At 51.3% G+C, this 22,077-nt stretch overlaps 2 protein-coding genes across 5 annotated transcripts in view; one reads left to right on the top strand and one right to left on the bottom strand.

Moving 5' to 3' along the window:
• LOC105496885 (trans-2,3-enoyl-CoA reductase) overlaps positions 1-1,463 on the bottom strand; it is a 37,132-nt gene extending 35,669 nt beyond the window's left edge. The window contains exon 1 of the mRNA XM_011767675.2: positions 1,300-1,463. Coding sequence (XP_011765977.1) covers positions 1,300-1,314 — 15 coding nt within the window. The 5' untranslated portion in view covers positions 1,315-1,463. The remainder of the gene's footprint in view (positions 1-1,299) is intronic.
• Positions 1,464-1,736: 273 nt separating this feature from the next.
• On the top strand, positions 1,737-17,621 carry LOC105497113 (DnaJ heat shock protein family (Hsp40) member B1). Of its 4 annotated transcripts, none has more exons than XM_071086736.1 (4): positions 1,737-1,789; positions 3,596-3,719; positions 15,348-15,928; positions 16,227-17,621. In XM_071086736.1, exons 3-4 carry the CDS (start codon positions 15,437-15,439, stop codon positions 16,455-16,457), a joined length of 723 nt encoding a protein of 240 aa, XP_070942837.1. In that variant the 5' UTR covers positions 1,737-1,789; positions 3,596-3,719; positions 15,348-15,436; the 3' UTR covers positions 16,458-17,621. The 4 variants fall into 4 exon arrangements, with proteins under 4 accessions (XP_070942837.1, XP_070942838.1, XP_011766219.1 ...); XM_071086737.1 differs by having other exon boundaries at positions 1,785-1,801; XM_011767917.2 differs by lacking the exons at positions 1,737-1,789; positions 3,596-3,719 and adding an exon at positions 13,898-14,257.
• The last annotated feature ends 4,456 nt before the right edge of the window (positions 17,622-22,077 follow it).

Genomic DNA, 22,077 nt, shown 5'->3' with positions numbered 1-22,077 from the left:
ATCCAGGGTACCTAGAGTAGTCAATTCATTGAGACGGAAAGCAGAAGGGTGGTTGCCAGAGGCGGAGGTGAAGAGGAATGGGGAATTACAATTTAATGGCTACACCTTCTGTTTTGCAAGATGCAAAGAGTTCTGGAGATGGGTGGTGGGGATGGTTGTACAACAACGTGAATGTTCTTAATGCCACTGAACTGTACACTTAAACATAGTTAAGATGGTAACTTTTATGTGTATTTTGCCAGAATTTTTTAAAGTGGAGGGGAAGTGAGAAACAAGAAATCGCTCGACCTGCTGTTTTTCGTTTGAGGACCAGCATGGCATAGTGGCTAGGAACTAAGACCTTGGCGTCCTGAGTTCTCCTATCTGTTTTGCATTTACTAGCAAGGGGCCTCTGAACAAGTCACTTGATATCTCTGAGACTTTATTCATCCTTACAAACAGGAGTAATAATAGTTCTTATACAAGGTAACAGAATCTCACCAGCACAACAGTAAGCACTTGCTAAATTGTTCTTATTTTGAATTCTGGTAACAAATTTTATTATTTGATGATAGTTACTTAAAAGTCAGCAATAATTCAGGGACAATTGGTTGAATTATTAATATCATATTATCATCTAGGGCGATAAGCACATCAAACGGCTTCGTTTTAGGGGAAAAAGTGACCCAAGTTAGGAGTCAGAAGACATGGGCTTCAAGAGTGGCTGTGCGTGGCAGATTTCTCCTTGATGACACCCAAGGGTTGACGGAGATGACCTTAGATAACCAGAAAGCAAGATCGGCTTCGCTGCTCTGCGAAAGCCAGCAGTGGAGCTGCACCTCCCTCACCGCCTAAGTCTCCCGGGAACGTCCCGGGCGAGGGAAGAGGTCCAAAGGTCGTACATAAAGACTGATTGCAAAGCCCCTTCCTACGCTGGTGGCGGCAGCGTGGCGCAAGATTTGTGCAAGACTCCCTCGGATTGGGAGCAAGGGTCCCGCACCTTCGTGGCTTCCATGACAAAGTCTGCAACTCAGCCCGCCGGGGGAGCTACAAGGAACCTGCAAGCGTCCCAGCCCCTGCAAAGACCCCCCAAAAAAAGCACCCCCAAAACAGCCTGGGTTGCAGATTTATAAATACCTCCTCCGCACATGCGCATTGGAATTTACGAGTGGCCCGGGGCGCAACGCTTGCCCACTGCGCCTGCGCCGTCCGACTCTTCCTTCGGGGCACAGGACCAGAAAGTGGGGTCCCGTGGCCCCGCAAAGAAGGAAAAAGAATGGGTCAGCAGTGGCCACACGGTCCCTGTTTCTCGCTTCTTACCTCGTAGTGCTTCATGGCTCCCTCCCACGGCGGCTACTGCTCCGCGGCTGCTGCTGCCGAACTGCGCGGCACAGGACAGGATACCCAGAGCGCTCGCGACCGCTGCGCTAGACTAAACGCGGCTGTGCGTCCGCCCCGCCCCTCCCGGCCGCGCGCGCCCCGTCGGCCAATCAGGGCACGAGGCGCCCACCTTCGCCCCTTCTCCTTGGGGCCGGTCCGAACCAAGACTAGGGCTAGCACCAGGGGATTGACCAATCAGCTTGCGAGAGCCACCGAAGGGGGCGTAGCGCCTGTAGGAGGGGCTAAAGAGAAGGGGCTTGACCATCCGCCAATCCAAAGGAGGCCTCTGCGCCGCGCGTCCCTTTGCCACGCCCCCTGATGGCGTCGCTGTGGAAACCAAGGTAAGCGACCGTTAGGCCAGACGGGGGGGCGGGGCAAGAAGTTGAGTGACAGGCAAGGCAGCATCCACATGACAGGCGGCGCCGACGGGGTAAATTCTGAGGTGGGAGGCTCCCGGGGTACAGCGGGAACAGCAGGAGAGGGCTAGGGACTGGGGTCGCGGGCTGCGGAGTCTGGATGGCGATGCCACTACGGGAGGAGACTCTTGAGTGGAAGGGAAGGAAGGGGGAAATGGGGTGGCGAAAAGCTCCCCATTTGGGAACCCCCAACCTGCAACATTGAGCCCCAGCCCCATTCTGGGGGTGGCTTCACTGCCGTTTTTAATGAAAGCCCCCGCCCCACTTTGTTTTTTTGTTTTGTTTTGTTTTTGAAACACTTTCATTCTGTCCACCAAGCTGGAGGGCAGTGGCACAATGACGGCTGATCGCAACCTCTGCCTCCTAGGTTCAAGCGATTGTCATGCCTCAGCCTCCCGAGTAGCTGAGATTACAGGCGCCCGCCACCACGCCCGGCTAATTTTTGTATTTTTTTAGTAGAGAGGGGTTTCGCCATGTTGGCCATGCTGGTCTTGAACTCCTGACCTCAGGTGATCATCCCGCCTCAGCCTCCCAAAGTGCTGGGATTACAGGGGTGAGCCACCGCGGCCGGCTCCCTCCTCACTTTGCTCCGTCCTATGGACAGGGGAACTACATTTGTCTCTGCTTGACTTGGTCCAGAATGCTGTCTAGTGGCTCCATGGGGCCACTGAGCCCTTGAAATGGGGCTGGTCTAGGCCAGGCACGGTGGCTCACGCCTGTAATCCCAGCACCTTGGGAGGACAAGGGGGGCATATCACCAGGTGAGGAGTTGGAGACCAGCATGACCAATATGGTGAAACCCCCTCTCTACTGAAAATACAAAAATTGGCCGGGCGCGGTGGCTCAAGCCTGTAATCCCAGCACTTTGGGAGGCCAAGGAGGGCGGACCACAAGGTCAGGGGATCGAGACCATCCTGGCTAACACGGTGAAACCCCGTCTCTACTATAAATACAAAAAATTAGCCGGGTGTGGTGGCGGGCGCCTGTAGTCCCAGCTACTTGGGAGGCTGAGGAAGGAGAATGGCATGAACCCAGGAGGCGGAGTTTGCAGTGAGCTGAGATCCGGCCACTGCACTCCAGCCTGGGCAACAAAGTGAGACTCCGTCTCAAAAAAAAAGAAAACATTAGCCATGGTGGTGCACACCTGTAGTCTCAGCTGATCGGGAGCCTGAGGCAGAAGAATCTCTTGAACTTGGGAGGCAGAGGTTGCAGTAGGCCAAGATCTCGTCACTACACTCCAGCCTGGGTGAAAGAGCAAGACTCTGTCTCAAAAAGAAAGAGAGAAAAAGGAAGTGAGGGAGGGAGGGAGGGAGGGAGGGAGGGAGGAAGGAAGGAAGGAAGGAAGGAAGGAAGGAAGGAAGGAAGGAAGGAAGGAAGGAAGGAAGGAAGGAAGGAGAAATGGGACTGGTCCAAATTGCGATGTGCTTGTAAATGAAAAACACATAAATTCCTGGCCAGGCACGGTGGCTCATGCCTGTAATCCCAGCACTTTGGGAGGCTGAGACAGGTGGATCACTTGAGGTCAGGAGTTCAAGACCAGCCTGGACAACGTGATGAAACCCCTCTCTACTAAAAATACAAAAATTAGCCAGGCGTAATGGCGGGCGCCTGAAATCCCAGCTACTAGGGAGGTTGAGGCAGGAGAATCGCTTGAACCTGGGAGGTGGATGTTGCAGTGAGCCAAGATCATATCATTGCACTCCAGCCTGGGCAACAGAGCGAGACTCCATCTCAAAAAAAAAAAAAAAAAGACTGACAGGCAAAGGAACAAGCAGTACCTGGCACACTTCTTTACCTCCTCTCCTTACTGTTGTTTCCAGATCCTGCCCCTGAGCTTTCATGAGCTGTTGAACCATCTGGAATTCACAGGCCTGTCATGAGAGACACGATGAGAAGTCCTTAAAGGTAGATCGCTGATTCACAGGGGAGCAGGCGGAGCCAAGGGTGAGTCAGTGCTTGGAACTCAGTCATCCAGATTCGGCTCTGGAAACTTCTGAAGCTGTAGCCTTTGGGGATCCCTGACTGCAAGTACAGGAAGCCAAAGCTATGTGGTCTTTAGGAAACTCATTATCTTTTTCACTGGCACTATTTGGGAAAAACAGATGAAAACATGAAGGTGTTTTGTATGTGTGCTTTCAAAAGCAAGGATCTGGCCAGACGCAGTGGCTCACACCTGTAATCCCAACACTTTGGGAGGCCGAGGCAGGCAGATCACCTGAGGTCAAGAGTTTGAGACCAGTTTGGCCAACATGGCGAAACCCTGTCTCTACTAAAAACACAAAAATTAGCTGGGTGTAGTGGCAGGCACCTGTAATTCCAGCTACTCAAGAGGCTGAGGCAGGAGAATCGCTTGAACCCAGGAGATGGAGGTTGCAGTGAGCAGAGATCACGCCACTGCACTCCAGTCTGGGTGACAAGAGTGAAACTCTGTCTCAAAAAAAAAAAAAAAAAAAAAGCAAAGATCTTTTTCTGGTGGCAGTTTTGAGTTTTGAGGCCCTCGGTGTCATGACAGGCCCCACTCCCTACCCTTCTGGGGTGCTGGGGGAGAGTATTTGCTTTCAGGACACAAGTTAATTTTTTGGTAGAGATGGGATCTCATTATGTTGCCCAGGCTGCCCTGGCCTCAAGTGACCCTCCCTACTCAGCCTCCCAAAGCGCTGGGATTACAGGCATGAGCCATCCCACTTGGCCTGAGACCACAAGTTAAAATCCTATCGGATTGAGTTACCTGAGGTACTTGATTATGAGGGGCCGTGGGGATAGGGTTGAACCCCTAAGACCCAGCCACGTGTTGCTCCTTCACCAGTTACGCAAATTTTCAACTTATTTAATGTGATCGGAAGAGGTGACTCGTCTGTCTCTGGGTTGCAGCCAGATAGGGCATGACAGTGTACGAGTAGGTGTCATTTTGAAGAGATTCTATACATATACCCATAAACTGAGAACATTTTGGAAATTCCCTTTTGAGACTGCTTTTCTGAGCCCCACACTTACTCAATAGGCGCCAAATCATCCTCGTGCACCTACTATGCTGTGTGTCAACCGGAACATACAAAGAATTTCCACCCCCTCCTTACCCATAAGAAGCTGGCAGAAAGGCAGGATCCAGCCTCCAAAGTAGAATTCCTCTTTGTTTTTGAGGGGTATTGCAGGCTCGAGGAACCCCTTGTTTGCCCATCTGGCTTCCGGTAACCAGGCTGTCAGCAGAAATGAAATCCACCCTTGGAATGAAGACTGGCCACTTTGTTCAAGCCACTGAGGACACTGTACTGTGACCCACTGACGGTGCCTGTCTATAGGGAAAGCTAGATCCTGCTGGTGTCTTCACAGTCCCAGCAGTGGCTGATTCACAAAGGTGACCGGTAGATCTCGTGGGTGCTTGCTGAGCTGATTGTCACTAGCTCCTTTATTAAAGTAATTTCCAAGGGAGAAACTGCAAGAGATGGCCAAAGCTGTGGCAGCTTCCAAGGATGAGCTTTTTTGGACCTCAGGTTTGGGGGAACCCCAGATCATTTGAATGCCAGAGATGTGATGTGTTTGGTAATGTCGTGTCTCACAAGCTCCTTTTGTATTTCCCATGGGCAAGTCAGGTCGGATCTTCACTTTTTCCAGAACCTGGCTTGGCTGGTTTGGCGTGTGTGTGAATGAGCTGGCTCGCCAGTGTGTGAGGGGATGTGAAGCTGGGACTAGACAAGCCAGGGCTGGTTAGCAAGTTTCTGCTGTGTCAGGAATCCCAGAAAGAAGTTTCCCAAGCCCTCTCTTGTCTTGCCTGGGTTGTTTGGTTTTTCTCCTTCTTCGTTTTTTTTTCACTGAAGTGTAATTGACATGCAGTAAAATTCACCCGTTTTAGTGTACAGCTCTGAACACATACAGTCATGCAACCACCACTACAATCAAGATATAGAACATTTACATCAACCCAAAAAATTCTCCAAACTACTCCATTTGTTGCAGGTCCCAGCCCCTGGCAAGCATTCATCTGCTTTTTGTCCTGATACTTTTGCCTTTTCCAGAAGGTTGAGTGAAATGGAATCATGCAGCCTTTTGAGCCTGGCTTCTTTCACCCACATAATGGATATGAGGTTCATCTGTAATGTTGCTTTTTTGTATCTGTAGCTCATTCTTTTTTATGGCTGAATAGTATTCCATTGTGTGGATGGATCACGTTTGATTATCCATTCATCCATTGAAGGACAGTTAGGGTTTAACTGCTGTTAGTAATAACTAATAAAGGCTCAGCAAACATTTGCTCATGATTTTTTTTTTTTTTTTTTTTTTTTTTTTTTGAGACAGAGTCTTGCTGTGTCACCCAGGCTAAAGTGTAGTGGGACAATCTCAGCTCACTGCAACCTCCGCCTCCTGGGTTCAAGTGATTCTCCTGCCTCAACCTCCCGAGTAGCTGGGATTACAGGTGCGCACCCCTACACCCAGCTAATATTTGTATTTTTAGTACAGACTGGGTTTCCCCATGTTGGTCAGGATGGTCTCGATCTCTTGACCTTGTTATCCTCCTGCCTCAGCCTCCCAAAGTGCTGGGATTACAGGCATGAGCCACTGCACACAGCCATGAATTTTTATATGTGAACAAAGGCTTTCCTTTCACATGGGTATCCCACTAGGAGTGGGATTGCTGGCTCATATGGCTATAGTGCTTTTGAAGGCCCTTTTTTTTTTTTTTTTTTTTTTTTTGAGAAGGAGTCTTACTCTGTCGCCCAGGCTAGAGTGCAGTGGCACCATCTCAGCTCACTGCAAACTCCACCTCCCAGGTTCAAGTGATTCTCCTGACTCAGCCTCCCAAATAGCTGGGATTACAGGCACACACCATCACGCCTGACTAATTTATGCATTTTTAGTAGAGATGGGGTTTCACCCTATTGGCCAGGCTGGTCTCGAACTCCTGACTTCAAGTGATTCACCTGCCTCGGCCTCCCAAAGTGCAAGATTACAGGCATGAGCCACCGCACCCAGCCTTGAAGATCTTTTCAAAATTTATTTGGATTTTTATTTATTTTTGAGACAGGGTCTCACTGTCTCTCAGGCTAGTGTGCAGTGGCACACCCGTAGCTCACTGCAGCTTGGCATTCCTGAGCTCAAGTGATCCTCCCACCTCAGCCTCCCAAGTAGCTGGCATGTGCCACCATGCCCAGCTGATTTCTTTTTTATTCTTTTTAGATATGGGATCTCGCTATGTGGACCAGGCTGATCTGGAACTCCTGGGCTCAAGTGATCCTCCTGCCTTGGCCTCCAAAAGTGCTGGGATTACAGGTGTGAGCCACCGCACCTGGCCGGAAGGTCTTTTTTTCAACAGGTGAAGAGCTGAAGACAGGAGTAATGCAATTTTCTTAAAATTAAGGCTTTATGGGCCCCAAGCAGTGGCTCACACCTGTAATCCCAGCACTTTGGGAGGCTGAGGCGGGTGGATCATGAGGTCAGGAGATTGAGACCATCCTAGATAACACCGTGAAACCCCATCTCTACTAAAAATACAAAAAAATTAAACTGGCATGGTGGCGGGCGCCTGTAGTCCCAGCTACTCGGGAGGCTGAGGTGGGAGAATGGCGTGAACCTGGGAGGGGGAGCTTGCAGTGAGCCAAGATTGCCCCACTGCACTCCAGTCTAGGTGACAAAGCGAGACTCCATCTCAAAATAAATAAATAAATAAGGCTTTACGATCATCTGAGTCACATTATACACAAGCTGAGTGTCTACTGTAAGCACTCAGTATGCTAAACACTTCAGCATTTTACTCACTGAGTGACCCTAGGGAAGTCACATGACCTCTCACAATCTCCATCTCCCCACCTGTCAAATGGGTGTAATGATAGCCCAACCTCATAGGGCTGTTGTGACAATTATAGGAGTTAATATTCATTGAGTCCTTGGAACAGGTTTGGCCATGTCAGCGTTAGATGTTATCACAGGCCAGGCACTGTGGCTTATGCCTGTAATCCCAACACTTGGGGAGGCCAAGGCCAGGAGATCACTTGAACTCAGGTGTTTGAGACCAACCTGAGCAACAAGGCAAAACCCCATCTCTACCAAAACTATAATACAAAAAATTAGCCAGGCATGATGGCAGGCACCTGTGATCCCAGCTACTCAGGGAGACTGGGGAGGGAGGATCATTTGAACCCGGGAGGTGGAGGCTGCAGTGAGCCAAGATTGTGCCACTGTGCTCCAGCATGGGTGACAGTGTGAGACCCCATCTAAAAAAAAAAAAAAAAAAAAGCAAGGCCGGGTGTAGGGCTCACTCCTGTAATCCCAGTACTTTGGGAGGCCAAGGTGGGTAGACCATGAGATCAGGAGTTTGAGACCAGCCTGGCCAACATGGTGAAACCCCTGTCTCTACTAAAAATACAAAAAGTGGTGGTGCACGCATGTAATCCCAGCTACTCAGGGAGGTTGAGGCAGGAGAATTGCTTGAAACTGGAAGGTGGAGGTTGCAGTGAACTGACATCACACCAGTGCACTCCAGCCTGGGCAACAGAGTGAGACTCCATCTCAAAAAAAAAAAAAAAAAGAAGTGGCCGGGTGCAGTGGCTCACGCCTGTAATCCCAGCACTTTGGGAGGCCAAGGCTGGTAGATCATGAGGTCAGGAGTTCAAGACCAGCCTGGCCAACATGGTGAAACTCCATCTCTACTAAAAATACAAAAATTAGCCAGGTGTGGTGGCGGCCGCCTATAATCCCAGCTACTCGGGAGGCTGAGGCAGAGAATCGCTTGAACACGGGAGGTGTAAGTTGCAGTGAGCCGAGATCGCACCACTACATTCCAGCCTGGGTGACAGGGTGAGTGAGACTCCATCTCAAAAATAAAAATAAAAAAGATGTTATTATCATGTTCATTTCCTGGCTCCTCTCAGTTTCATCCACATAGCGACATCAGCAGGGTAAAATCTACTCTTTTTTTTTTTTTTTTTTTTTTTATTTGAGACAGAGTCTCACTATGTTGCCCAGGCTGGAGTACAGTGGTGCGATCTTGGCTCACTGCAACCTCCACCTCCCAGGTTCAAGCCATTCTCATGCCTCAGTCTCCTGAGTAGATGGGACTACGGGCACATGCCACCACTTTCACCACCAGTTAATTTTTGTGTTTTTAGTAGAGACAGGGTTTCACCATGTTGCACAGGCTGGTCTCAAACTTCTGACCTCAAGTGATCCACCTGCCTCAGCCTCCCAAAGTGCTGTGATTATAGGCGTGAGTCACCGTGCCCAGCCTAATCTACTCTTATCTCCAATTTATGGAGGACAGACCTAATGCTCCCAAAGATCAAGCAGGTTGTAGAAGATCACACAGGTAGGGAATAAGTAAACAGTTGGTCCAGGATTTGAACTAAAGCAACTGTCCTCAGATTCACTTGCGTAGTTCCTATATCAGTCAGGATTTTACCAAAGAAACAGAGCCAGAGCCAGTAGAGGGGAGGGAGGGAGAGGGAGAGGGAGAGGGAGAGGGAGAGAGAGAGAGAGAGAGAGAGAGAGAGAGAGAGAGAGAGAGAGAGAGAGAGTGTGTGTGTGTGTGTGTGTGTGTGTGTGTGTGCGCGCGCGCAGAGATTTATTTCAAGGAATTGGCCTGCATGCTTGTGGGGGTGGCTAGACAACGCCAAAATCTGCTGGGTGGGATAGCAGGCCGTAAACTTAGGCAGGAGCTGATGCTTTTTCTCCTGAGAAACCTCAGTGTTTGCTTTTAAGGCCTTTCAGTGTTGGAAGGCCTTTCAGCGTTGGCTTTTTTTTTTTCTTCTTCGAGACGGAGTCTTGCTCTGTCACCCAGGCTGGAGTGCAGTGGCCAGATCTCGGCTCACCGCAAACTCTGCCTCCTGGGTTCAAGTAATTCTCCTGCCTCGGCCTCCTGAGAAGGTGGGATTACAGGCGCCTGCCACCACGCTCAGCTAATTTTTGTATTTTTAGTAGAGACGGGGTTTCACCATCTTGGCCAGGCTGGTCTCGAACTCCAGACCTCGTGATCTGCCTGCCTCAGCCTTGCAAAGTGCTAGGATTACAGGCGTGAGCCACCACACCCGGCCTTAGTGTTGGCTTTTAAAGCCTCTAGACTGATTGGATGAGGCCTACTTACATCCTTACATCCTTGAGGGTCATGTCCTGCTTTTAAAGGCAAGCAACTGTAGACATGTTCACCTAGATTAGTGTTTAGTTGAATAACTAGGTTCTAGAGCTTAGCCACGCTGACACAACAAACAACTATCACAGCTTCTCCAAGAGCCCAATATCTGCTGAAGTTTACGCAGAGGCCATTTTTTCAGTAATTTGAAGTTCTCAGTGAGTGTTCAGGTCACCGTACCATGTCTATTAGGAGAGAGTTACTGGGTTTGTTTGTTTGTTGTTTAATTTCCTGGCTCCTAGAACTGACTTAAAAAAAAATTAAAACTTCCCAAACTGGCCAGGCATGGTGGCTCACGCCTATAATCCCAGCACCTTGGGAGATCAAGGTGGGTTGATCACCTGAGGTCAGGAGTTCAAGACTAGCCCGGCCAACATGGTGAAACCCCATCTCTACTAAAAATACAAAAATTACCCAGGCGTGGTCGCAAGCACCTGTAATCCCAGCTACTTGGGAGGCTGAGGCAGGAGAATCACTTGAACCAGGAGGTGGAGGTTGCAGTGAGCCAAATTTGTGCCACTGCACTCCAGCCTGGGCGACAAGAGTGAAACTCCGTCTCAAACAAACAAAACTTCTTGAACATGACCCAGGCTTAGTCAAGGAGGGGAGAGTTCCCAGCCCTAACATTGACCCCAAGCACAAAAACATCCTTTGCGCAGTGTTTTTGGCAAAATGTTGCCCTCCAGTGTGGCAAAAAACTTTATTTTTATTTTTATTTTTTGAGACTCTCACTCTGTCACCCAGTCTGGAGTGCAGTGGCGCAATCTTGGCTCACTGCAACCTCTGCCTCCTGGGTTGAAGCGATTCTCCTGCCTCAGCTTCCAGCGTAGCTGGGATTACAGGCGTCTGCCACCACGCCTGGCTAATTTTTGTATTTTTAGTAGAGACAGGGTTTCACCATGTTGGACAGGCTGGTCTCGAACTCCTGACCTCAGGTAATCCACCCGCCTCGGCCTCCCAAAGTGCTAGGATTACAGGCGTGAACCAGCGCACCTGGCCTATGGTAAGAAACTTTAGAACAACCAGAAAGGTCCACCCGGAGCCATGTTAAGGCCTTTGGAGGCTGCTGCATTTGTAATTCTAAATTAAATTTACATTATAAAATAATAGCTTGTCAGTATAAAGTCACAAGCTCTGGGTTTTTCCCCATAATGCTCCTGACAGTTATTTAAGTTTTTTATGGGGAGGCTCAGGGTCTCACTGTCACCCAGGCTGGAGTGCAAGTGGCACAATCATAGCTGACTACAGCCTCAAATTCCTGGGCTCAAGCGATCCTTCTGCCTTGGCCCACTGAGTAGCTGGGACTACAGGCTCACATCATTGCACCCAGCTAATTTTTTTTATTTTTAATTTTTTTGTATAGATAGGGTTTCACTATGTTGCCCAGGCTGGAACTCCTGGCCTCAAGCGATCCTCCCGCCTCAGCCTTCCAGAATTCTGGGATGACAGGCATGAGCCACTGGGCCCAGCCTAGTAACTTTTTACAAAATATCAAGTTCTCTCTCCTCATAATTGCTTCAGGACCCCTGCTCAAGTATGGTTCTCGATGTCTAGGGAATTTCAGCCCCATCCTCCCAGGTTGCCCAGTTGTAGTCCAGAGTTCTTGCTGATGCAGTTACCTCGGAGGTCAGTGAGTGGGCAGAGAGAACCAGATCCGCCTGCTGGATGCTCTTGATAGTTATTTATGTAACTATCAGCCATGATGCTCCTGATAGGTATTTATTTAACTTTTTTATGGGGAGGCTCAGGGTCTCACTGTCACCCAGGCTGGAGTGCAAGTGGCACAATCATAGCTGACTGCAGCCTCAAATTCCTGGGCTCGAGCGATCCTCCCGCCTCGGGAGGCAGGAGGATGGTCTTCTTGCTCAGGAGTCCCTGTCTGTCCAGGGGCAGCTGTCACTGGAAGCTTCTAGCTGTGATACTGCCAGGAATGGGGTGATGGCTGAAGGGCCCACCACTAAGAAAATGGTTAGTCACCCCTTTGACAATGCTTCCTTTGTGCCATGCCTGTTCTGAGCACTTTGCAAATGTTGACTCATGTAAACTTCAAAGCCCTCATGATGTGGGCACAACTGCTATCCTCGTTCCTCATTGTGCTGATGAGGAAGCTGAGGCCAGCAATGGCTAAGTAACTAACCCAAGGTTACCCAGCCGGGAAGTGCTGGAGCCGGGAATAAGCCCGGCTATCTGGTTCCAGAGTCAGTGTTACATGGCTCTGACCTCCCAGGCAGTTCTTCCAGGAACCTCCCTCACTTCCCAGGGCCCTTCCTAGGTGGAACCCCTTTCTGAGCCTCCTTTTCCCATCAGCCCTGTCCTTGACCGAGGCACGCCAGACTTTCAGAGCCAAACGCGATCATGTTGCCTACAAGTGAGGAAACAGAGGCCTTGAAAGGTGTGTGACACACCTATGTCCCCCCCAAATCATAAAGGTAGTTGGGGGAGAAAAAGAAGCACGTGTGTAAGAACGGGGAATATTGGCCGGGCGCGGTGGCTCAAGCCTGTAATCCCAGCACTTTGGGAGGCCGAGATGGGCAGATCACGAGGTCAGGAGATCGAGACCATCCTGGCTAACACGGTGAAACCCCGTCTCTACTAAGAAATACAAAAAATAGCCGGGCGAGGTGGCAGCGCCTGTAGTCCCAGCTACTCGGGAGGCTGAGGCCGGAGAATGGCGTGAACCCGGGAGGCGGAGCTTGCAGTGAGCTGAGATCCGGCCACTGCACTCCAGCCTGGGCTACAGAGCGAGACTCCGTCTCAAAAAAAAAAAAAAAAAAAAGAACGGGGAATATTTATGAGGTTCTCACTGCATTCCAGGCACTGGAGACCCAATGCAGACAGGACCTGGCCCCTGCTCAGGTGGCGATCTCAGACTGGGAGGGAGGACACATTGAAAGCCAAGAAACAAAATAAATTTCTAATTTAGCAGCAAGTGCTCTTGAAAGGGCAGTAAAGTGAAAAAGGCGGGACTGGGAGGACCTCGGGAGGTGAGCTTTCGCCCAGATCCTCACCTCGCTTTAGGAAGGGAGAACAGAGGCAGTCTTCTGTCCCAACATCCTTCTCCCCACAGTTGGGAAAATAGCGCTGGTGGATTCTTTGTTTGTTCATTTTGTTTTATTTTACTTATTTATTTATTTATTTTATTTTGAGACGGAGTCTCGCTCTGTCGCCCAGGCTGGAGTGCAGTGCCCCGATCTCGGCCCACTGCAACCTCCGCCTCCCCGATTCAAGCTATTCTCAGGCCTCAGCCTCCTGAGTAGCTGGGATTACAGGTGCGTGCCAACACGCCCGGGTAATTTTTGTATTTTTAGCAGAGACGGGATTTCACCATGTTGGCTAGGCTGGTCTCGAACTCCTGACCTCAAGTGATCCGCCCACTTCGGCCTCCCAAAATGCTGGGATTACAGGCGTGAGCCCCCGCGCCCGGCCTGTTTGTTTATTTTAAAAAGAAACGGAGTCTGCTTATGTTGCCTAGGCTGGTCTCCAACTCCTAGGCCCGAGAGATTCTCCTGTCTTGGCCTCAGGAAGTGATGGAAATTACAGTCGTGAGGCTCCGTGTCAGGTTCTCTTATTGCCATATTGTAGAAAGAAAGAGACCCCTGGGTTAAGCAGACACGAGTTACGTTGTTCGTCCGGCGTCACCCGGCGGAGGCCCACCGCAGGTCCCGCGAGACAAGGGCTGGAAGGTTTATCACCTCCTGGGGAAAAGACAGGCTAGGTCCCAGGCCCCACCCCTTCCCGGAACATCACCTTCGCGACGGCTCCTGACCCACTGACCCAGGCGGAGGGCGGGACGCAGGGTCGCTGGGGCGGTGCAGAGTGTGAAAGAAGCTCGCGATTGGCTCGTCCCGGAAGGTGGGCGGGGCCTCCTCCGACCTGTGCGCGCGCCGCCGGGAGGCGTTGTCGAGGGCGGAGCGGGAGGGGGCGTGGCCCCGCGCCGGCGGCCGTTGACGGCAAAGCACCGCCCCGGATGTCGCGTGTCACGGAAAGGGTGGCGGCGATTGGCCGGCGCCGCGGGCGGGGGGGCGGGGCGGAAGGTTCTGGAGGGGGCTGGCGGGCTCTGGAAGCTTCCGCCGGACGGGTATATAGAGTCCGGGACCGGGCGGCGGCGGAGCCGGGGGACGGCGACAGCGGGTCGGCGGGCCGCAGCGGGGGGCCATGGGCAAAGACTACTACCAGACGCTGGGCCTGGCCCGCGGCGCGTCGGATGAGGAGATCAAGCGGGCCTACCGCCGCCAGGCGCTGCGCTACCACCCGGACAAGAACAAGGAGCCCGGCGCCGAGGAGAAGTTCAAGGAGATCGCCGAGGCCTACGACGTGCTCAGCGACCCGCGCAAGCGCGAGATCTTCGACCGCTACGGAGAGGAAGGTGTGTGCGCGCGGCCAGGGGCGCGGTCCCGCCGTTTGACAGGGAAACCGAGGCATACCGGCCCCTCTCGGCGGCCCCCCGGGAAGGACGCCCCGGGCCCGGGGGCCGAGCTGCCCCGCCCTCCGGCCGCTCGGGCCTCCGCCCTTGGATTGGCGGCCGTGCGGTGCGGGGAGGAGCCTTGGCCCAGCCGCTCGCCCAGAAGCTTCTAGCATGTCTAGGGCTGCCCCTCCCCGGGCGCCTCTTCCCGCGGCCCCGAGCAGCCCCGGGGTGCGGTGCAGGGGGGTGGGGGAGCCGGGGGTGACGACGGGAACGGCACGGCGGAGCCTGCTGCGGACCCGAGCTCACCTGGGCTTAGCCGCCGGGGTCCGCAGGGCGGCGCCTGCGGCTCAGCTGCGGGGCGCGGGGCTGTAAATGCAGGCGCCGACCCCGCTCGCGGGCCTTGGGGCTGGGCTGGGATGATTTCCGGGAAGTGATGACCTGGTCCCGGCCGGGCACGCAGGAGGCAGCGGCCGCCTAGGTGCGGAGAGCTGGGCCGCCTGGGGGTTTGGGGGGACGGAGAGTGGGGCTTTTTGTCCCTGTGCCCCTTGATGACTCAGGCTGGCTTCTGGGCTTGATCTGGGACTGACTTATTATGCAAGGATGGTGGCAGTGAATGCTAGTGTGAGGGTTTAAAAACTCTACATCTTTTTTTTCCCTTATTTTCACTCTTCGTACACATCAGTAGTCCTAAAATGTTGAAAGTAAATACCGAAAGCCGACCCTGGACCGTGTGTGTTTAGCCATCCCTTGGTGACATTGCCAGGAGGATGGGTCAGTCCAGGAGTGGCAGGGCCCAGGTGGCACCTGTAGGTGGACACCTAACCGCATGAGTCCTTTTCCACTGTCAGGCTATGCGGAAGTACTCGGTGGGGGGGGGGGGGCAGCTCTGCTGCTGCAGTGAGGGGTAGAAGCTTGGGGTTCTTCCTTGCTCTCCCCTGGCAGGCTAAAAAAAGTTCCTCCCCCATGGCTTCCAAGCTTTTTTCCCCCTAAGGGAAGCTCGAGAGGGAGTCTGCTGTTCAGCCATCTGACTGCTTCTAATTCTGCTTTTCAGGCCTAAAGGGCAGTGGCCCCAGTGGCGGTAGCGGCAGTGGTGCCAATGGTACCTCTTTCAGCTACACGTTCCATGGAGACCCTCATGCCATGTTTGCTGAGTTCTTCGGTGGCAGAAATCCCTTTGACACCTTTTTTGGGCAGCGGAACGGGGAGGAAGGCATGGACATTGATGACCCGTTCTCTGGCTTCCCTATGGGCATGGGTGGCTTCACCAACGTGAACTTTGGCCGCTCCCGCCCTTCCCAAGAGCCCACCCGAAAGAAGCAAGATCCCCCAGTCACCCACGACCTTCGAGTCTCCCTTGAAGAGATCTACAGCGGTTGTACCAAGAAGATGAAAATCTCCCACAAGCGGCTAAACCCCGACGGAAAGAGCATTCGAAACGAAGACAAAATCTTGACCATCGAAGTGAAGAAGGGGTGGAAAGAAGGGACCAAAATCACCTTCCCCAAGGAAGGAGACCAGACCTCCAACAACATTCCAGCTGATATCGTCTTTGTTTTAAAGGACAAGCCACACAATATCTTTAAGAGAGATGGCTCTGATGTGATTTATCCTGCCAGGATCAGCCTCCGGGAGGTAAGGTGCCAGGTGGGGCGGTGTCTGCAGAGCGCGATGGCTGCTCTTTGAAGCAGTTTATTTAGGTTTTGCTGAACACGCATTGGGTGTGTGGCGCTTGCCAGGCTTGGGGCACCACAGTGAACAGGACTGATCAGGGTGCTGTTCTGGAGCTTTCATGGTGGAGACATGTCGATTTGGGGGCCAGGTGTTGGCTGCAGAGGCCTGATGAGTCTTACTCTATGCCAGATGGTCTCCGGGCAAGAGCTGAGCCTCTTGAGCCAGCTTCCATCTAATGCTTATCCCTTTGCTTTTCAAGGCTCTGTGTGGCTGCACAGTGAACGTCCCCACTCTGGACGGCAGGACCATACCCGTCGTATTCAAAGATGTCATCAGGCCTGGCATGCGCCGAAAAGTTCCTGGAGAAGGCCTCCCCCTCCCCAAAACGCCCGAGAAACGTGGGGACCTCATTATTGAATTTGAAGTGATCTTCCCCGAAAGGATTCCCCAGACATCAAGAACCGTACTTGAGCAGGTCCTTCCAATATAGCTGCCAGAGCTCCGACTGACCAGGGACCTTTCCAGAGCTCAAGGATTTCTGGACCTTTCTACCAATTGTGGACCATGGGAGGGCCCAGGGAGGACTTTCATACTGCTGAATGTTTTCCAGAGCATATATTACAATCTTTCAAAGTCGTACACTAGACTAAAGTGGTTTTTCGAGCGATAGGGCATCAGGTGGTGGGAACAGCAGGAAAAGGCATTCCAGTCTGCCCCACTGGGTCCGGCAGCCCTCCCGGGATGGGCCCACATCCTCCTCCTCCAGTCCCTGTCCAGGGGTAGAGGCAGACCAGCAGCTGGACTTGATCTCTCTGTGTCCCTTTGCTTTTGACTGGTAGATAATGTCGACCTGCTGTCTTGGTTCCCAGACCCTGTACACTCCTCTGTTTTCTGTTGTGTGATCAGTTCGTGGTTTATTCTGTATTTGTCTCCCATGTCTTGCTCTTCCCCTGGAGAATTCTGTCCTCTCTCTGGCCATCTCAAATTGAGAACCTAAACTATTCCTGCAGAACTGCCTGGCTGGCGCCCACAAGCAATACCTCTTGTTCCAGCAGGACCAAGGGAACCAGCCTCCAGCGAGTGACTCCAGCAAGCGCAGCCATCTCTGCCTTGAGTGTCCGGGAGCCTGGCCCCAGCAAGGGCCCTCCTGACCTCTGGCTCTAGTGAAGCTGAATGTCCTCACTTTGTGGGTCACATTCTCCATTTCCGTAAGGCAATCTTGGCACACCTGGGGCTTACCAGTGGCCCAGGTAATTTTTTGTTTCATGGACTATGGACTCTTTCAAAGGGATCTGATCCTTTTGAATTTTGCACAGCCCTAGATATAATCCCTTTTGATAAAAGGGTCTTTGCTTCTGATTACAGGAGCACTGTGGAACGTCTGTAAATATGTTATTTTATAATTCCATGTATAGTTGGTGTACACTCAAATAAAACCTGTCCCCGGCAGCCACTGCTCTCTGTATAGGGCCATAATGAAATTCTGAAGAAATCTTGGGGAGGGAAGGGGAGTTGGAACAAATGTCTGTTCGCTGGAGGCCAGTCTGGTGCTCAGACCTTTAGACTCATTGTAAGTTGCCACTGCCAACATGAGACCAAAGTGTGTGACTTGTCAATGCAGCGCGACAGCATTAAAGACTGATGCTAAACCTCAGGGGAGCGGTCCTGCGACTCTGTTTGAGGGTTCTGCTGGTTTTGGGGGTGGATTGGGGACCTGGGCATCCCCCCAAATGCAGTCAAGGTGGGAGGGTGGGATGGGCGGGAGGCAAGTACCCTGCAAGGGAAAGGTAAGTCTCCTTTCCTGGGCCATAAGTGGGTTGGAGAACTTCCACCGAGACTCTGGGTCCAAGAAACCAGAGACCCAAGCACAGTGGCCTTGGGGATCGTTTTTTGGTGAAGGTTGCAGTCAAAGTAGAGGTGCGGGGAGGCAGGATCTGGCTCCTTATTCCCCTGCCTTTCTTCAGGGCCCCTGGCTTTTTCAGTGGACCTTGGCTCTGGGGTCAAGGGGCCAACCCAGGGTTTGGCCTCTTAATTCCCTGTCACTCCTTTCCTGCTAGAATGGGCTGGGTGTCCTGAAGGCTGGCCAAACCAGAGCTCAAGGCCTAGAGAAGATACTTCCTGCCTTGGCTTTATTTGCAGGCCACTGAAGCTGCTTTTACTTTGTAACTTTTTTTAAATAACTGGTTTAATTATAAGGTAAGTAGTTACTCAGGCTTAAAACAAGGTATTGCTGCTTTGATACAAAGTGTTCTAAAGTGGAAACACCGTATATAGACCAGGAGCAAGTGGCTCAGGCCTGTAATCCCAGCACTTTGGGAGGCCAAGGTGGGCAGATGACTCGAGCTCAGGAGTTTGAGACCAGCCTGGGCAACATTGTGAAACCCCATCTCTACAAAAAATGTAAAAATTCAGCTGGGGGTGGCAGCGTACACCTGTAGGCCCAGCTATTTATGGGACTGAGGCAGGAGGATCACTTGAGCCCAAGAGGTGGAGGCAGCAGTGAGCTGTGTTCGTGCCACTGCACTCCAACCTGGGTGACAAAGTGAGATCCTGTCTCAAAACTAAAACAATATCCAAAAGTCAAACTGGGCCAGGTGCAGTGGCTCACACCTGTAATCCCAGCACTTTGGGAGGCCAAGACGGGCAGATCACCTGAGGTCAGGAGTTTCAGACCAGCCTGGCCAACATGGTGAAACCCCATCTCTATTAAAAATATGAAAAAAGTAGCCAGGTGTGGTGGCACGTGCCTGTAGTACCAGCTACTCAGGAGGCTGAGGCAGGGGAATCACTTGAACCTGGGAAGCAGAGGTTGCAGCGAGCGAAGATCCCACCACTGCACTCCAGCCTGGGTGACGGAGCAAGGCTGTTTCTCAAAGACAAAAGTGTCAAGCTAAGAGTTGCTTTCCCTTCCCACTGAAACAGTTTAAGCGCTGAAAACAGTCTAGGGGCAGCCCTGCCAGTCCAGGAGAACTTTCTGCGATGACTAGAATGTTCTATATACCATTTATTTCAACATCTTATAAATTCAATAAGAACAGAATCAGTTCCTCAGTCCTGCCACACTTCAGTTGCTCAGCAGCCACACATGTATGTGGTCAGTGGTAACTGTTGGACAGACTCAAGTCTAGAGGGCTTTTCCCCAAAGACATTGCAGGGGTGACTTTGAAGAGCAGCCACATTAAGCCAGGAGGCACCACCCCAGTCAGGAGGTGACCGTGGAATATCAGAGCTAAGAGATGTTTACCAAGGTATCCCAGGCACCAAGGTCACATTGCGGAACTGACCTGACCTCATTGGTGACACAAATCCCAGGGCTGCCATCCCCACCCCCAAGTCTCCATTGTACATCAGGTCCCTGTGAACTGCATACTGAAGTGTCACAAACACAAAAGTGCACGAAGCCTTAAGGTATGGAACTTCACAAAATACACGGCCCAGCAACCTACCGGGTAGCAGTGTGAGGAGTGGGGCAGTGGGATTTTGAGGGCAAAATCTTAGTGGTAATAGGACCCAAAGACTTCTTGCACATGCATTTTTTTGCTCAAAAGCCATTACTTGGCTTATCTTGGTCAGATATCTGGTGCACCCACATGCAAACTTTTCCCAAAGTCTTGGGCTTTTTTTTTCAGATAGAGTCTCACTCTATCACCCAAGCTGGAGTGCAGTGGTGCGATCTTGGCTCACTGCACCCTTCACCACCCAGGTTCAAGCGATACTCAGCCTTCCGAGTAGTTGAGATAACAGGCGTGTGCCACCATACCCGGCTAATTTTTGTATTCTTAGTATAGAGATGGGGTTTCACCATGTTGGCCAGGCTGGCCTCAAACTCCTGACCTCAAGTGATCGGCACCCCCTCAGCCTCACAAAGTGCTGGGATTACAGGCGTGAGCCACCATGCTCAGCCTTTTGTTTTTTTTTTTCTTTTTAAGACAGGATTTCACTCTGTTGCCCAGGCCGGAATGCAGTGGTAGGATCATAGCTTATTGCAGCCTCAAACTCCTGGGCTCAAGCAATCCTGCCTCTCAACCTCTTAAGTAGCTAGGACTACAAGCGCTCCACACCACACCCAGCCAATTTTTCTAATTTTTGTAGAGATGATTTGTTGATATGTTGATATCCTGGTAACTTCTTTTTTTTTTGGGGGGGGTGAGGGGGACGGAGTCTCCCTCTGTCACCCAGGCTGGAGTGCAGTGGTGCAATCTCGGCTCACTACAACCTCCCCCTCCCAGGTTCAAGTGATTCTCTTGTCTCAGCCTCCTGAGTAGCTGAGACTACAAGCATGTGCCATCACGCCCAGCTAATTTTTGTATTTTTACTAGAGACGGGATTTCACCATGTTGGCCGGGATGGTCTCAATCTCTTGACCTCGTGATCTGCCTGCTTTGGCCTCCCAAAATGCTGGGATTACAGGCGTGAGCTGCTGCAACCTTCCTTTTTTTTTTTTTTTTTTTTTTTTTCTGAGACAGAGTCTTGCTCTGTTGCCCAGGCTGGAGTGCAGTGGCATGATCTCAGCTCACTGCAACCTCCGCCTCCTGGGTTCAAGCAATTCTCCTGCCTCAGCCTCCCAAGTAGCTGGAATTACAGGTGTATGCCACCATACCTGGTTAATTTTTGTATTTTTAGTAGAGACGAGGTTTCACCACGTTGGCCAGGCTGGTCTTGAACTCCCAACCTCAAGTGATCCACCCGCCTCGGCCTCCCAAAGTGCTAGGATGACAGGTGTGAACCCGGACTGGCCAATATCTTGGTATCTTGATATATTGCTCTGGCCTCAAGTGATTCTCCCACTTTGGCCTTCCAAAGCTCTGGGATTACAGACTCAGCCTTGGATTTTCCTTGAATGGATTTATTTTCCTTTTCCATGCTGCCTCTCTGATCAGGTCTCAGAGCTCCTTCCATGACAGTACATGTGCAATTGACTCATTCTTTGACCCATCTGCATTACAATCCATTATACCAGCAGTGTTTTATTTTTATATAATCATAGGACAGCACCCAATAGGTCCATCTGGCCTATGGTGAAAAGCTAAGTCCTCCTATCCCTCCCCTGGCCCTGAAGTTCCCCATCCTACTGCACCACAATAAACAAAGCATTGGTATCACAGATTTTTTTTTTTTTTTTCCTTTTCTAATTTTTGAAAGAGTCTGGCTCTGTCACCAAGGCTGGAGTGCAGTGGCACAATCTCGGCTCACTTCAGCCTCTGCCTCCCAGATTCAAGCGACCCTCCTGCCTCAGCTTCCTTAGTAGCTGGGATTACAGGCGCGTACCACCACACCTGGCTAATTTTTGTATTTTTAGCGGAGACGGGGTTTCATCATGTTGACCCAGGCTAGTCTCAAACTCCTGACCTCAAGTGATCCGCCCACCTCAGCCTCCCAAAGTGCTGGGATGACAGGCGTGAGTCACAGCACCCGGCCTTTTTTTCCTTTAAAAAAAAAAAAAAAAAAAATGTTGTGCTTCCTCCAAGAGATGAGTCTGTGCTTACATAAGCATAAACACAATTTCTAAATCTTCAGTTTTATTTTTTGACTGTGTAATCACAATACAACACTGGAAAGGATACAGAGAGTGAAAGTCCTCCCTGCCATCCGATCCCACACCCCCAAACCGGGTACGAATGTCCCCAGCCTCGCCTGCGCCTTTCCTGAGATGCTGCTGCAGGGAATACATTTTTCTTTTTGTTAACACAAGGAGTACATACTGTACATTCTGCTTTTTTGTTTTTTTTTTCCTCGCACAAGATGCTGTGAACATAAAGAGCTTCCTCATTCCTGTTCTATTCCACACCTTTATTCTGGCAGGCCCACCCAGATGGGCGTGAAGATCTAAGTTAGTGTTTGGCAACCCCTGACTCCTCTCACATAGTTCTTGCTTCCGGATTTGAGTCCTAGTTCAATCACTTTCTTTTGTTTTTGTTTTTTTTTCTTTTCTTTTCTTTTCTTTTTTAAATTTTATTTATTTATTTATTTATTTGAGACAGAGTCTCCCCCTGTCACCCAGGCTGGAATGCAATGGTGCCGTCTCAGCTCACTGCAACCTCTGCCTCCTGGGTTCAAACAATTCTCCTGCCTCAGCCTCCTGAGTAGTTGGGATTATAGGCACCCGCCAC

Source organism: Macaca nemestrina, chromosome 20 (genome assembly GCF_043159975.1).
Source record: "Macaca nemestrina isolate mMacNem1 chromosome 20, mMacNem.hap1, whole genome shotgun sequence".
In the NCBI taxonomy this organism is placed as follows: domain Eukaryota; kingdom Metazoa; phylum Chordata; class Mammalia; order Primates; family Cercopithecidae; genus Macaca; species Macaca nemestrina.
Note: the sequence above shows the minus strand (reverse complement) of the source record. Positions and strands in the feature narration are given on the sequence as shown.

Coding starts and splice junctions, on each gene's coding strand:
- LOC105497113 (XM_011767917.2), top strand. CDS start 14,047: ATGGGCAAAGACTACTACCAGACGCTGGGCCTGGCCCGCGGCGCGTCG. Junction 14,258..15,347: donor CGACCGCTACGGAGAGGAAG/GTGTGTGCGCGC, acceptor TCTGCTTTTCAG/GCCTAAAGGGCAGTGGCCCC. Junction 15,929..16,226: donor CCAGGATCAGCCTCCGGGAG/GTAAGGTGCCAG, acceptor TTGCTTTTCAAG/GCTCTGTGTGGCTGCACAGT.